Below are 16,790 nucleotides of genomic sequence, written 5' to 3' on the forward strand. Positions count from 1 at the left end.
AAATTAATTATTTAACTTTAAAAACTATAATTGATTTAGAACACTAATATAATTAGTAATGGTCTAATTTTTAATTAATCAATACTAAATTATGTCTTAACTTACTATTTAATGAACTATAATGGAAGTAACTGGCAACTCTAAATAGTTTACTAATTATAATTATATTATAATAAATGATTAACAAATCATAATTACTAATAATAGAATTAGTATCAATCACAATTGAAACTACAAATTAATTAGTAGTTTTAAAAAACCACTTACTGCGTTATCTATGAAAGAGTACGTTCATGACCCTGCATCATATCGAGGAGGATAGTGTGCATATCAACCTGTCTTTGCCTACACACACACGAAGGACCATGAATGCATGCCTGCACCTGATGAAGCATGGCCATCATCATTATCATCATCCTTCGCCTCGTTGCAAAATGCCAGAATCCAAGCTCGCCTTCAACAACACAAGCATCTTCAAGACCTTTCACGCCAGTCCTGGACGCAGCAGCAAGGTTTGCTTCTTGAGAGAGAGAGAGAGAGAGAGAGAGAGAGAGAGAGAGAGAGTGTGTGTGTGTGTGTGTGTGTGTGTGGGGAAACGGCGGGGGTGTGGGGCGAAATTTTTGTGCGATGCTTGTTATCTAGAACACCTGTAGTCAGACACGGCCACAATATGGTGGATGATGGGAACACGCTTCGGGTGAGGAGGGCAGCAATCAAAATGGTCGATGATGGGAACATTCTTCGGGTGAGGAGGGCAGCAATCAGCAAATAGTGATAGAAATAGAAGGAGCAAAGCTTTTCCGCAAAGGTCGTATTATGTGGAAGCATGGTCCAGTTCTAGCTTGGAGGCCCAAATTATCCCTGAGACCCAACCAGAATATTTGCAGGCTAAAGAACCTTTGATTTGATGTGTCGACATGTCCCATGCGAAGGAGAAGTAGAGGGAAGAGCAGGAAAGCATCTATACGTAAGGATGTCATTTGGAGTTAGTTAGACTAGCTCGGCCTCTTCAAGTGCAAGATGCGCTTACAAACTCTAATTTCTCTGATGTATGAGAAGATTTTCGTGCAAGGATATTCTTTATTTCATCATCCTGTAGGCAACCATGTCAATTCTGCATGCAGTTGATTCGAACAAGGAGAAGAACATCTCATGTTCCCTTATCATTCTCTGACAGGGATACAATACAAAAATTGTAACGCCTTCAGCAAGTGTATCCAAGCTGCAACATGTTGTCATCACAGGTGGAAATTCTGGTGAGTGCATCGATTGCGTGACTGCCTTAATTGCTTTGAAGGCATCGCATTCACTTAAAGCTATCACATATTTCGGTCATTCTTGCAGGTATAGGAAAAGCAACAGCAACTGAATTGGCCAAACAAGGCATGTCAGTTGTGATAGGTTGGTGCTTTGAACATTGCATATGGTTAAATGCACTAACATGATGTGGAGTTACCCTCTTGCTTTCATCCCAAATGTGGCTTTTTTATATTTATGGAGAGTCCATGTCTATTTTTAAATAGCTAATAGTTGTGGAAATTAAGTACGGATTGGAGTGATTGTTTTGATATGCACATGGGAACCCCTCTCCCCATCGAAGGCAAGGGTGGTGGACCAATGCCGATCTATTCATGAAGGTACTGAAGAATTGGGTAGTTCACTAGTTTGGTCTACGTATTAGTGTGGTTATCAGACAAAGGTACAAACTCTAGTCAGATGGTGCATGGCTCCACCTTCTCTCTAGTAAAGTGGTAGTGGACTTCAACATGCTTTGTCTTTTGGCTCATAATCATAGGAAGTGCTATGGCTCTATGTCACAATAGATCACTGATAGAATTTCACTTGGAAAATGTAGCTCTTCTTTCAAGCTCCTTAAGTAGATGGCCTCAATGGTATCATCATATAAGGTGCAGTATTCAGCCTTGGCTAAAGATGCAGTTATAGTGTCTTGTTTTTGGCTTGACCAAATGATCAAAGCGAAGCTAGAGGAGAATAGGTAACCACCATGGCATTGCCGGATATCCAAGTCTTTGACCCAGTCAGAATCAGTAAATCCTTGCAAGGTTAGCCCTTGACCAAAAGACAAACTGTGACAGTAAGTACACTTGAGATATCTTACCACACACATACATGAAATCTAATGAGACTACTTAGGTGCATTAATGTATTGGCTTAAGGTGGTGATTGAATAAGTTGGATCTAGGGTGGTGTGAATGTGCCTCACAAGTTGTCCCATAATCCATCTCGTCAAAGGGTGGTGGATTAGAGTTTGTGGTTAGTTTCATAGTTGGGTCTAGTGGTGTGGCCATTGGCCATACATTGTAAGGATAAAATTGATCGGCCAATGTAAGGGGCATACTTTTGTTTGTGACATAAAAATACTCTTTGAATGTTAATACATCCTCCATGCCCCAAGAAGTATGATAGAAAACAAATGTCAATTATCTCAAATATGGAGCTTAATTGTGCCTCGAGGTAAGAAAATAGTGGACGTGTGTGAGCTGGTGGTCAATAGATCATCCACGCACAATAGCTACGCCCCTCTGGAGTAGATCATATATAAATGTTGGGGTCATAAGAGGACCAATGGGAGGTGTGTGATTTGAAGAAGTCATCTGTTGGCGGAACCAAGATCTAGGCACTTGCTTCAGCCCATAAATAGATTTTCTCTATTTGAGAATCTTATCCTCTTTGCAAGAATCAAAAACCCCAGTGGCTAAGCCCTATAGATTTCCTCATCTGGAATACCATTTAGAAAGTTGCTTTTGACATCCATTTGGTAGATGTGCATCTGTGGTGATAGGCCAAGGCTAAGGGTAAGTGAGAAGATATCAACCATGCAATGGGAGCAAAGGTCTTTTTAGGCAATACCATTCTTTTATCTAAAACCTTGTGCCATGAGGTGGGCCCTGTACTTGTCTGGGCTCCATTAGCTTTTAGCTTTGTGCAAAAAATCCATTTCATACCAATGGCCTTCTTGCGATTTAACAATCCACCAATGTCCAAGTTCCATTTTGATCAATTCTTTCAAGCTCCTTTTCGATAGCAAGTTGCCAATTTGGATGCTTGAGGGCCTCTTGCCAACTTTTTGACTTGGAATGTAGTACATAATTTGTGGTAAAGACATGGCCAAATAAGGCAGTGGGAGCAAGCCTGGTAGAGTGTCTCGGACTGATGTGGCTTAGATGGGATAGTAGATGATGGAGTAAGTGTAGGTGAAGGAGGAGGAGGATATGATGGTGCAAGCTTAGGGGGGTTGCACGATGTCCCTCTCATCAAATACAAGGTCCATAACTAGGATAGGCGAGAGCTTACTCCTCTTATCATCTTGTATGTACATATATGACCCCTGAAGATGCGAAGGTGTACATATATGTATGATCATCTTGTAGGCACATATATGTATGACCTTGAAGATGCAAAGGTGGAAATGGTTGGATGAGTGCCATGGAATGTCTTGAAAGGGTTTTTTTAGGGACTATCACTATTGGGTACTGGCTCAAAAGGTATGCTGAAGTATTTTATCACTGCCTGGTTGCTGCCTGCCCACACTCAAGTCAGCTCTGATAGCCAGTTTCTATCTCTTCAGCTTGCTGGCATTCCACCATCTGTCCATTTTGGTGCCCTCACTAATACATTCCAGTTGTGTGTAGGGGTTGATTAGGCCACCGTGTATTCAGCTTTCTTTTGCAGTTTAGTTCAATCCTTCCTATCATCTTTCTGCATTCTTCTTAGTCTCTCTTCTCTTCTCTCTCCATGTTTGTGTCTCTCTTTTGTTGTGCACTCTTACACATCATTGCCAAAGGAGAGGACTTGGAGCTGCCCCAAAGAGGTAACCGCACTTTCTTTGTTGTGTTTTTGTGTAGGAACCTTGCAGTCTCAACTCTTTAAGGCTGGGTGACTGCCTCTATAGTTGGGCGACTGCTCCTAATGGGTGACCACAAAAGGCAACCTTTCCCATGCAGAAGAGGACTATTTTGGCTTAAACAGAGCATTTACAGGCCATTGGTTGCTAAACATAGGTTGTGTTGCTAACACCTTCATCATCTCGATCAATCAAACATAAAAAACAAAGCATTTTCTTGTATGCGTTTGTGTTTTTTGCAAACATTTCTGAAGGATAGATGGCTAGTGGGTACAATTGGCAAGAAGCTTTTGATGATGATTATGAGGACCAAAGAAGCCCAAATCGTGATTGTGAAGACCAGCAAGAACATTGGGATGATTGTTGCAAAGATTGTCATGATTAAGAAGATCGCGAGGATTGTTGTGAAGATTAAGGAGATCATAGATCCAATCACTGATCAGATAGAGATTGGAAATATGACAAGGATCAAATATCGGAGCATGTTTTGGACCATAATTGGCCTATCACCTCCCCCCTTACTTTTTGTTTTTATCAGAGCTCCTACTAAGGGACCTCGTTTGGTCATCATGGTGTGAAGATATGCTAGGGTTTGCATTGAGGAAACACAATAGATATGGTCACGATTGAAACACAAAGACTCGGACAATGATGTGCAAAACTCACATCCTAAATGCAAAAGTCAAAACACAGTGTAAAATGCAAAATGCAAAACACAAAAACACGAATACAAACAGAGAAGAAAGAGAACTCTGAAGTGAATGAATCAATGCTGTAAATGAAGGAAATAATGTACGAGATGCTCAAGGATAGAGCTGTCCAACAGCAGGTGGTGTGAATGAATCAATGTTGTAAATGAAGGAAAGAATGTACAAGATGCTCAAGTATAGAGCTGTCCAATAGGTGGTGGCTCTTGTGGGAGTGGGATGAGGGAGGTGTCGAGTGTTATCCATCGGAGACGGATCCTGAGTGCGGTAACCAATAGTTAGAGCAGAAATGACCTGATGTAGATGATGGAAGTTGATCATTGGTAGTAGTGGGAGGTTGGCAACTCTTGTAGACCATGTAGTAGCAATAGTTGGGGGCTGGACAGCTAGTGGAAGAGGGCTAATGGCTGAAATCCGCAAGGCAAGGGTAGGGCTGAATGGTGGGTAGCTTGTCTATTTATAGATGTAGAAGGATCCTCCGAAATTAGGGTTTTGTATGTGGGACACAAAAACTCTAGAACCACTCCTCGTTTGATGAAACTTTTGGTAATTTCTTGTTTTAGGGCTGTTTTAAAGAGCTAATGAGTGGTTAATGAATTTTTAGCTCAACATCCTCTCTTAGGCTCAAAACTAGAACCAAGAAGGGACTGAAAGAGAAGCTCAAGTCCATTTTTAATCCCAAGGCATCCCACCCCAAAGCAGCCAAGGCATCGGACAAAGGGTTATCGGTTGCCAAATGGTGTCTACCAATACTACAAAGGCGATGGTTGTCTTACCAAGGGAGTCTAAGTAACCCCAAAGAGGACATGGTATTGGATAAAGGGTGTGTCTCGGCTGCCCAATGGCTTACCAAGTCTTGCAAAGGTGGATGGAACCACATTGGACGTTTTGTTTTTTTTTGGTATGAGAAGCGATGGTTTGCGGCCTATTAAGTAATTGTGCTCTGCGGGGAGAATGAAAAGAGATGGTTGGATGCAACACATCACAAAACACATAAGCTATCCCAACCACTTGTGGGTGTCCATGACGAGGAAAAAGGGGAAGAAGTATGGTGATGTAGTGGTAAAGAACCACCAGTAGAGACAGTTTAGGATCTATTTAGGGGTGCTCTATACAATGAATGCAATGGAGTATACGACCTAACGAGAATGCGCATGTAGCAAGTGTCACTTGGATAATGTTAGTTGTGGAGAAATTGTTCACTTGCCCAAGTGCCCTTTACAAATGATGAAATCATGCAATGCAAAGGAGAGGTACAACAAGGGAGGCTGATGTCAAAGAGAAGTGCCAAATCTTGTAGAATACCAAGAGGGGTAAGAAACCCCCCCTCTCAACCTTGGATGTCAATGTTGAAGGCGGAAGAGGAGCTTGATGTTTGTCTTTGTATGGTGTTGAGATGAAGATGAGAATGGAGCACTCGATTGAAAGAGCAAGGTAGAAGTCATTGCTATGATAGCATCAAGAGAGATGCTGCACAATCCACCTATAGAGGGAAAGCCTCCATGTTGGTAGAAGAGCAAATCTCCTAGGAAGATGTAACCCCACGAAAGAAAGGGTGTGCAACCCATGTCTCTGGCACAAGAAGGACTAGTGCAAACTTGCATATTAGCCCTACATTGAAATACAAAATTCTGCAAAAGAGATTAGAATTTGCAAAACAAAGGTTAGTAGTTAGATGCTCCAAAGCAAAACAAAAGAGAAAAGTAAAGCGAAATGAAAAAACAATGCAATGATTGTTTATGTATGAGTGAATGCAGCAGAAGACTAAAGAAGGAAAGACTAAGGATGTGGCTATCATTGTGTACGTCCATCAGTAGGTCGCTACCAATGAAATGCTTGATGAGATGGAGCAGTAGTCCTAGATGAAGGTGCAGAGGATAACCTAGGAATGGATGCAAAGAGTGTAATGAGTGAGAATTTAGGAGCTAGCAGACCAATCAGCTAATCCTTTAGAAGTAGATGGGGCAGCAGTGAGAGGCGTAGCCCCACTAGACTCTCTAGTAGGAGTGGAGGCAATCGCAGCAGTTTGTTGAGCTTTCTTAGGAGAAAGTCTTTGGCCTTGGTACGACACTTCTTGTCCACATAGCCCAATCTTTGTGGTACTATGTGTAAAACCTATTTTTCTTAAGGAGTTGTTGCTAGATGGGTTTTGTTTCTTTGTTTTTGTTGGAGGAAGGGGTGACCCTTGTATTGGCTTGTATTCTCATCTTGTGAGTTCTTGCCAACTTTAGTTTTTCCTTGCAAAGAAGAGGCAACTAGACCCCTCTTTGAATAAGAGTATATGGAGGACTTCTTGTGGACTTGATCGTGCAGCCTTGCGTAACGCAAGAATTGACAACTCATTGAAGGCTGGCAATTGGGGCAACAAGATAATGTGCTGAATTAAATGGAACTACTTTTTAGGCAGTTTGTTTAAGAAGAATGTAACCTGATCATTGTCTGACTTTGATGGGCCAGTAAGTTGCAAAGTCAAGATTGATATGCCAAGTGTGATCTCATGTTGCATAGCAGTCAATGAGATGACTCCAATGCTTAGATGTGAGAGGGAAATGCTGTAATTGAGAGTGAAACTTTGGAAGCAACCCTTGTATAAGCTCAACATTGACTGTGGCATTGTGGGCTTTCCATTGATGGACGTGATTAGGGTGAATTGGTGAAGTTTGACGTGTTGAAACGACTCTTTTCCCTGGTGATGTTAGAAGGATATTGTGGGTAGGGTGGGGGAGTGGAGTAGACTTGGAAATGAATCCCAAAGTGGCTACATGCATGCATGAAGTGTGCATAGTGGATCCAAATGTGGGTATAGACTAACTAGGCATGGGCATGGTGATCGCATGAGTAACCCATGGAGGAGAGATGGGGACATGTGGAGCATGTGGAAATCCCTAAAGTGGATCCAAATGTGACCATGGACTGACAGGGCATGGGCATGGTGATCACATAAGTAGCCCATGGAGGAGAGGGACACGTGGAGCAAATGGAAATCCTTGTGTGGGAGTGACCCATGGAGAGTGTGACGATTTATCACAAGCAAAAGATGGAAATCCTTGCGTTTGGAAGGTCGATGAATGGGGAGATGAGTGCCCTGGGGGTAGTAAGGGAGATGGGTTCGGTACACTAAAAGGAGAAATAGGAGAGGGTTTTGATTCATACGATTGAAAGGGGTTGTACCAACCTGACAATGGGCGTGGTTGAGATGAAGAAGATGGATCGCCAAGGGTCCCAAATGTCGTATGTCCTCTATGATGAGAGAGCTAATCACTCTCACCAACCAGTTCGGATGTAGGAGCAAAGCTAGTAGGAGAGGTGTAAATCGACTATATGTGATGTGCAAGTACTCTTCAAACTCCTCTGTCATGTGACTAAAATCTGTAACAAGAGAAGAAAAAGGAGGTGAAGATGAAGGTGGGGTGTGGGGTGTCATCTTTCTCGCCAAGTCCATAATACCTTCTCAAGGCCTCCAATGATGGAGAAGCTTGATGAGACATTGTGGGAACCTGAGAAGGTGTTTGAGACATTATGAATTAGTTATGTGTTGTTTGTGTATCTCGCACAAAATCAATCCTCCACAATACAGGATACTCTTTACAAGAGCATTTGCTTTGATACCATTGAAGATATGCTAGGATTTGCATTGAGGAAACACAGAAAGTACGGCTACGACTGAAACATAAGACTTAGACAGTGATGTGTAAAGCTCACATCCTAAGTGCAAAACTCAAAACTTAAACACAAACAGAGGAGAAAGAGAACTTTGAAGTGAATGAATCAATGCTGTAAATGAAGAAAAGAATTTACAAGATGCTTAAGGGAAGAGTTGTCCAATAGCTGGTGCATAGAAACAGGGAACGGCCGTTCCGGCCTATAGGAACGGTTTAACGCGTTCCAGATCCTTGGAGTAGGTGAAACGGCCAGGGAACGTTCCCTGCCGTTCCCTGGGCCGTTCCCTGCCGTTCCCTGGGCCGTTCCCTGTTTGGAACGGCCATTCCAAGCCTGTTGACCAAAAATTTACATTTTTCCACGTTTTTTCTTTTTGCTTATATCACACTCCTTCTACTACATGTTCACCTATCTCCATTGCCTAATGTGCACACACTAATCTCTCTCTCTCTCTCTCTCTCTCTCTCTCTCTCATATTCAAAGTGTCAAGACAATCCACAAGCCAATTAGGAGTCCATGCAAAGCTCGAATTTGATGCATTATGAACTCTTGCAAATCACAATCAAATTTCAGCCTATTCTCAATTCCAAGGTAATCATCCATTTATATTGTCTAATTTCAAGGGAAACTAGAATAATTGGGGCAATTCATGAGCAATTTGAAGCTGTGGGGGTAATCGAGTCAATTTTGGGACATTTGGGTCAATTTGGAGCATTGAGGGGTATTGGGGCAATTAGAGGGACATTCTTTGGGGCAACTTGATCATGCAGGGCATATTTGGGGCACTTAAGATATTTGCCGTTCCCCCCCATTCCCGTTCCCCCACCTTGGACGTTCCCCCCGTTCCAGGGGGTCCCGCTCCCGTTCCCGTTTCCCGTTCCAGGTAACTATGAGCTGGTGGCTCTTGTGGGAGTGGGCTAAGGGAGGGGTTGATGTGTATCGTCCTTCGGAGATGGATCCTGAGTGCAATAACCACCAGTTGGAGCAAAGGTTGCTGTTGCTAGACACATTTGGAGGCTGCCTTGTTGTGTTCTAGGTTCCATCAATGTACGACACTCTCTCTAGCTCATACTCTTTACCCCAATCCTCGAGACACGGGAGTTCAGGGGTTAGTATTCATTCACTGCATAGTGTGTTTGCTACATTGAGCATTGTATTTTATTCAGATTGTTTCATTTCATTATTCTCTATGTTCATTGTCTCTTAGTTAGCCTAACCCTAACTGTGTTCTATTATTACTTTGTGCTTTGTCATATGATTGTATTTGAGTTTTTATAATAGGGCTTTTTTGTACATGGTATTAGAGCTAGGTACTCTCCAAACAAACCTAGACCTTGATCTAAAATCTCTTCTCAGAAGCCAAGATCTACAATAGGACAGATGACATTGAACACTTCTACACCTATTCAGTCCCAAAAGGAGCCTATGTCAAAAATTGAGCAAGAGTAGCATCAATTGCCAACTCCACAAGGTTCGGATATGGCAAGAGATCCTTCTGACTATGATGAAGATATGCATCATTGTTCCATCACAGATGAGGAGTGCTGCTAATCTTGGCTCATAGAGCTGGGAAGACTAGAGAGCTATGTCAACAAGCCTTCAAACAAAAGGTGCATGAAGAAGGTATACTTGATTATTTCTTGTCAGATGTAGTGCACAAGTTTGATGATGTTGTAAGGCCATTGAGACCCCCATTAGGGATTGGTCCCTCTCTTGGAGAAAGAGATATGGAGTATGTTCCCTATTTTCAGTTTCTCTCCTACTTCGGTGCAAGGTACACAAGTTAATACTTTTGTCCCTTCATCTATTTCTTTTTCTTCACCGCCTTTACAGCATGTTGGTAAAGAACAAGTTGAAGCTAGAGTGCCATATGCTGATCACGGCAAATCTCCCATTGAAGATCCACTCATGTATGTCAATACAAGAAGGGGTGATTATAAGAATAAGATTGGTCTCTCTTCTTCTTCCTTTCCTTCTTTCCATTTTGCTTCTCAAAGTTAGAAAGAGTTTGGTGCTTCATCTTCATTGCATTTTGCATCTTCACGTTCATTTCAATTTCCATAACTTACTCAAACTCAACTTATTGCATCTTGTTAGCCTGCCTTATTTTGTTAGTCTGTTGTCTCGTGGTTGTGAGCTCTGCTCAAAGTCTGATAGGGATATTTGGAGCTCTAACTGTGGCTTTCTTCTCAATTTTGGTGTGTTTGTCAGTTATGTTGCCGTGCCGGATGATTTCTAGCCTCCCAAGGTGATTGCGATTTTTTTTAATCCCTTGGACTACTTGAGTGCCGTGTCAACATTTCTGTGATTACATTAAATGCAATCCACCAATTGATTGCAGCCGGACTGCATTTAATGCAGTCAGCCAGCATCAGTCGGTGAGTTTTTGAGTTTTTCTGTTATATACAGCAGATGCGGTGAGCGGACAAATCATTCACTTTTCTGTCTTCTAGGTTCTTCATGAGGTGGCTATAATCTTCTTCGTTTGTAGGCTGCACACACTATCTCTGTCACGGTCATCGTTGAAGGTGTTGTCATCATTATTCAGCTCGATCCAGTGTGACGCCTTGGGGCCGAAAACTCAAATTTCAGACTGTTGTTCGCTGTTGTAAACAACACTTCTTTGCATTTAAGAGGTGACATTTGACAAAAGAGGGATATCCATAACTCTCTTTGTGCAATTGTTGTTGATTTTCTCTCTATTCCGGCTCTCCTACAACAAAACACAGCAACCTTTGTATTTGCAGGTTATATGAAGATGTTTGATCCCCACTTTACAACCTTTAATGATTCACATGAGAAGGTTTCTCTTCACTTCTCTGAACGGTGGCGTGGTTATCGAAGGTCATTGAGACCTTCTATTTGGTCTCATCGTTGTGAGAGTGGAGGTTAGGATCGAAGCTCAGCACAGAAAACAGTAGACAGTAGAGAGTGAAGCATGACACCCAATGCAATAGATTGAAAGAGTGTAAACTGAAAGTACAAGGTACAACCCTTAAACCTTAGGGTTGTAGGGGGGTGTTCACACCCGAACACGGTAAAGTGCCTGTAAGTGTGTGTCATAAGCACATACGAAATAATACCATAAGTTTGGGGGAAAAAACCTCTCCTACTGAGAGTAAAAAGTGCCCCAGTGTCCTACTGATACTGACACTCTGATGTGAGCGTAGGCGTAAGTGAGGCGTGAGTGAAATACCCAACAAACCCCCCTGGAGTGAAGAGTGATCAAGAGTACAAGGATCATCCGCGACCAAAGGAGATCAAATTTAAAGCATGACGAAATGCTTCCGAGGAAGAGCTTTGGTGAAGATGTCTGCCACATTATTGGTGGTAGGACAATAGACAAGGTGGATATCACCTGCATGTAGCCTCTCTCTGACAAAGTGATAATGTATCTCAATGTGTTTCGTCCATGCATGAAACACTGGGTTTCGTGCCACTGCAATGGCACTCTGACTGTCAATGAACAAAGAAGTAGGCTCTGTAACAGATACATCCAGATCAACAAGCAAGCGTCTAATCCATACGCATTCAACTGTGGTAGTGAAAGCTGCCTTGTATTCAGCTTCACATGACGATGTGGCAACAGTGGATTGTTTCTTGCTAAGCCAAGATATGCAAGACGAGCCAAGAAAGAAACAATTGCCACTAGTGGAGTGACGTGAATCATAATCACCAGCCCAATCAAAATCATTGTAAGCATGTAATTGCAGTGGTCCCCCCTTGGCATAAAGCAATCCAAGAGATCTAGTACCTTGCAAGTAACGGAAGATACGCTTAACAGCTTGCCAATATGACATGCGTGGCTGATGCATATATCTGCTCAGGGCTGAAACTGCAAACTGTATGTCTAGCCTAGTGTTGCATAAGTAAATAAGACATCCAACTGCTGGAGCATATTTGTGTATATCAAACAAATCACTGTCATCATGTAATGATAGTTTAAGTCCAGGTTCCATTGGTGTACAAACTGGCTTGCAATCCTGTAAGCCAAACTTCTCAAGAAGTTTACCAATGTATCTTGATTGTCATAACCCAATACCTCTAGCATCATGTATGAACTGAATGCCCAAGTAATAATGCAAAGACCCCAAGTCTGACAAGTCAAAAGTTGCTGCAAATTTTGTTTAAATGCTGAAATCTGATCAGCATGTGTCCCTGTATTCAAGAGATCATCAACATAAAGACAAATGATTAGCATGGATCCCCCCTCTTTACATACATAAAGGGTAGACTTAGATGAGCTGTTTATGAACCCTTGGCTAAGCAAGAAAGCATCTATCTTTGCATACCAAGCTCTAGGAGCTTGTTTCAAACCATACAAAGCTTTTTTCAACTTGCATACCAAGTGTTCCAAGCCCTCAACTGCAAAACCAATGGGCTGCTGTACATATACTTCCTCATGAAGTTCCCCATGTAAAAATGCAGTTTTAATATCCAACTGATGCACAGTCCATCCATAATGAGCAGCCAAAGCAACCATAGACTTGATGGTCGTCATACGGGAGGTAGGAGCAAATGTCTCCTCATAGTCAATGCCTTTTTTCTGTGCATAGCCTTTAGCTACAAGCCTTGCCTTGTATTTGTCAATGGATCCATCTGCATTCCGTTTCAGCTTGTAGACCCATTTTGTTCCAATAGCTTTTTTCCCAAATGGCGAAGACACCAAATCCCATGTTTGATTCTTAGTGATAGAATCCAATTCAGCTTTCATTGCTGCCATCCAATGCACACTCTATTGTGTATCCTCAAAACATTCAGGCTCCTCATCATCGAAGGTGCTTGCTGCCGTAACAAACTCCATGGTATGTGCAGCATCATGCATACGAGCTTGCCTTCTAGTACGACCAGCCATGGGTGCATCCAAATGACTATCTTTCATAGTCTGTAAACCAGACTGATTTTCAACAAGTGCAAGAAAAGCCAAGAATGCATCATACACTTCTAACTTTTTTACCAAAGAGTAGACCCAACAAAATCGAGTAAAGTCATCAATAAAAGTCACAAAATAGTAACATCCTCCCAATGACTTTGTTTGCATAGGTCCACATACATCTGAATGCACTAACTGCAATCTGGCTATTGCTCTAAAAGCAACATCACGGGGAAACGAAAAACGATGCATTTTCCCTAAAATACATCCTTCGCACAAGTGCTCAGGAGGTCTCTCCAGTAGAGGTAATCCATCTAGCATTTGCGTACGCTGTAAGAGCATCAAGCTGCCAAAGTTCACATGCCCCATCCTAGCATGCCATAACTCTGCCTGTATCATAGCAGGAGTAAGAGTGGATGTCAAATACGCTGACTGATCAACTGAAAGAGCATCCAACTCGTATAATCCATGACATAAAGTGCCTCGGTCATCATCAAATGTGACCTGCAATCCACAACGTGCCAAAGAAAAGATAGAGAGCAAATTCTTTTTTATGCCTGGCTCAAATAAAGCATCCTGTAGGCAGAGAATAGAGCCATCAATAGCTGTGAGCACAATCTCCCCAATACCTCTAACAGGGTAGGATGCATTGTTGGCACACTGTACAGACTTGCCAATTGGAGCTGCATGAACAGATGCAAATAAATCTCTGCGAGATGTAATATGCCTAGAAGCACCACTGTCAAAGAACTAAGCGCTCGCATCCTCAGTAGAGCTAAATGCTCGATTTCCCCAAGAGGTGTCATAACTACATGTGTAAAAACAATAGTCCTTGTCTATAACAAAGGACGCGGACTCCGTAGCAGTGGAAGGAGCATCAGAAACAGACATTCGTGACTCCTTTTTCTTCTCTTTGGCAATGCGCTATCTGCACTCAGTGATGCAGTGTTCTGGTTTCTTGCAATAATGGCATTTTCCCTTTTTGGCTTGCGTGTCCCCTTGTTTTTTGTTTGCCTGGGATGTGCCAGAAGTCCCAGAACTCTACGGAGCATTCTTCACTTGGCTGCCTTTGCCCTACTGTCTAGCCATAAAAGCCTGCTCAGAGGCTATAGCATCCACACCACTATTCCTCCGTGTTTGCTCCTCCTCTAGAAGCAAACTGACTAACTGAAGAAAAGTGATTGACTGTGCGGCAATCCTCATGGTGAGGTTTAAGGCCGTATGAAAAGCCAAGTACAAAGGAGGTAATGAGTTCAAAGTGGTGGATATCATCTGTGCATCCGAATAGTACTCATTAACATTCATGAGTTGCTCTTGCAAGTCCTGAATTTTGTTTAAGTGATCCTGAATAGAATCACCTTCATCCATTTTCAATGTTTCTAGCTCTTTCTTTAAGAAGGAGATGCGAGTCTCATTCTTGCCTGCAAACGTCTGCTCCAAAGTTAGCCAAGCTTCTCGTGAAGAAGCTACTGAACGAATGTGGGGGATGATTGACCGCTGAACTGTCAATGCAATTCGCGACAAAGCCTGTGCATCCTGTGTATCCCATGCTTTTTGAGCTGCTGTTCTTTGGGGAAGTGGCTGAAGTGGAGCAGATTGAGATGCCCGTGGTGCACGTCCTCCTGGAGGAGGAGTAGTTGGAGCCACAACTCCAAGTCGAGCTTCTTCTCCATTGATATAATCCCAAAGATTTTTGGCCACAAGTACATTCTTCATCATGAAGGACCAAAGTGAATAGTTATTTCCATCCAATTTGTCCTCCTTGGATACATAGGTGAAAACATCTCCTCCCTGATTGGCCATGATTTTCAATTACCAAAAAAATGCAAAAGAGCAATGTCGAAGCAAGACTACACTGGAAATCTGAAAATTTCCAGAAATTGCAGGAAATAACTTTCTGCAATTAGTGTATAGAGGTGCACTCTGTCAAAACTGTCTGTTATGCATGCAGTCCAACGTGCAATCAGTGTTCAGCAACACTGTACTAGCAAAATCCCCAAAATTTCCTTGCCTCGGGTTTGTCAAAACAGTCTGTCAGTGACTGTAATTGCAGTGCGTATGCCAATGTTCCCAGAAAACATAAAAGCCCCAAAATTTTTGAAGAATGTGCCCAAAAAATTTGCATCCAATGTGTCCCAGACACGTTTTTGAATGTTATGTCTGTTGTGTAAGAACCCCTGCTTGCAGAAATTGCAAGAGATTAAAAATAAAAATAAAAAACCAGAAAAAAAAACGCAGAGCCGTCAGGAACGCCTTCGATGGGTACGGGTTGACTGGCGTCGGGCGTCGCAGGCAAGCTGGCGGACGTGGCGACTGACGTCGCAGGCGAGTTGGCAGGCTTGGCGACTGACGTCGTAGGGTAGGGGCAGCGCTGGACGTCGGGCGACGAGTTGGAACTGGTGGTGCTCAAGCTGAGCTAGCCAGTGACGTGGGTGCGTGCAGCAGTTGGCAGGCGACGCTGGTGACGGGCACAGGGGGCCGCATTGGGCAAACGGACAAGTTGTGGATGCAGGTTTGAAACGGCGCAGGGAGAGGCAAGCGCCTGACGTCTAGGCGGCAGGAGCTGGATGAGTAGCTGACGAGGCAGGCATTGGCGGGGTGAGAGCTGTCTGGCGAGTGCAAGACAAAGTGTTGCAGGACAGGGCGTTGGTCGAGCTGTTGCAGTCGTGCCGAATCTGACAGGCAGAGTTGGAGCTCCCACAGGCTGAGCGGAGCTGAGCTAAACGGAACCTCGGTTGAACAGAGCCAATGCTGCTCTAATACCAAATGTGAGAATGGAGGTCAGGATCGAAGCTCAGCATTGAAAATAGTAGACAGTAGAGAGTGAAGCACGACACCCAATGCAATAGACTGAAAGAGTGTAAACTGAAAGTATAAGGTACAACCCTTAAACCTTAGGGTTGTTACACCCGAACATGGTAAGTGCCTGTAAGTGTGGTGTCATAAGCACATACGAAATAATACCATAAGTCTGGGGGAAAAAACCTCTCTTACCGAGAGTAAAAAGTGCCCCAGTGTCCTATTGATCACCGACACTTCGATGTGAGCATAGGCGTAAGTGAGGCGTGAGTGAAATACCCAACAATCGTTTGGAGTAGCCTTCTCTTTCTCTTCCTCCCTCTCTCCATGTTTCCTACAGAGTGCGTTCTATTGACTTTAAATTGCCTAACATGGCACCACCTGTCCAAGTGCTTGCCCTTCTTTCTTCACCCAAAGAGGACCAGCTAGATGGTTCCAACTATTCGCTTTGGTCTTGTAAGGTGGAATGCATACTTGATACCTTCGATCTTTGGGAGCTTATTACCCTCCATGTATTGTCCCATGGATCGTGTATCCCTATGGGATTGGCTCAACTCTTGAGCATGATCCTTTCTTTTCATGAGCTTACAGGATTTTTTCCTAGTGCATGTTTGCAGGTTGAAGACAGCAACAGAACTGCAACAGAAGTGTGGAAGAAGCTTGTGTCTTTGTATAATCAAAAGATGTTTGCCCATAGGACTTCTCTTGAGAAGAAACTTTGGATTATTTCTCTTGAAAATGTTTTTTGGATGCTCAATGTTGATGACTTTCCTTCCATGAAGGATCACATCAACAAATTGGAGGATATGAGGGATGAGCTTGTATCCCTTGGGAGGACTATATCTTTAGAGGATATGGGAATGATTCTTCTTAGTCAAGTGCCATC

General features: G+C 42.9%; 1 protein-coding gene across 3 annotated transcripts in view; it reads left to right on the forward strand.

The window, feature by feature from the left end:
* Positions 1-284: 284 nt before the first annotated feature.
* LOC148036067 (uncharacterized) overlaps positions 285-16,790 on the forward strand; it is a 47,470-nt gene continuing 30,964 nt past the window's right edge. The window contains exons 1-3 of one of the 3 annotated variants that reach the window (XM_087678074.1): positions 370-512; positions 1,178-1,256; positions 1,345-1,401. In XM_087678074.1, coding sequence (XP_087534200.1) covers positions 387-512; positions 1,178-1,256; positions 1,345-1,401 — 262 coding nt within the window. In that variant the 5' untranslated portion in view covers positions 370-386. Of the gene's footprint in view, positions 513-1,177; positions 1,257-1,344; positions 1,402-16,790 lie in introns of all 3 variants that reach the window. The other 2 variants (XR_015690890.1, XM_087678073.1) reach the window with 2 other exon arrangements.

Source organism: Lygodium microphyllum, chromosome 5, assembly GCF_053477565.2.
Source record: "Lygodium microphyllum isolate KBCC chromosome 5, Lygodium_microphyllum_v1.1.10, whole genome shotgun sequence".
Lineage (NCBI taxonomy): Eukaryota > Viridiplantae > Streptophyta > Polypodiopsida > Schizaeales > Lygodiaceae > Lygodium > Lygodium microphyllum.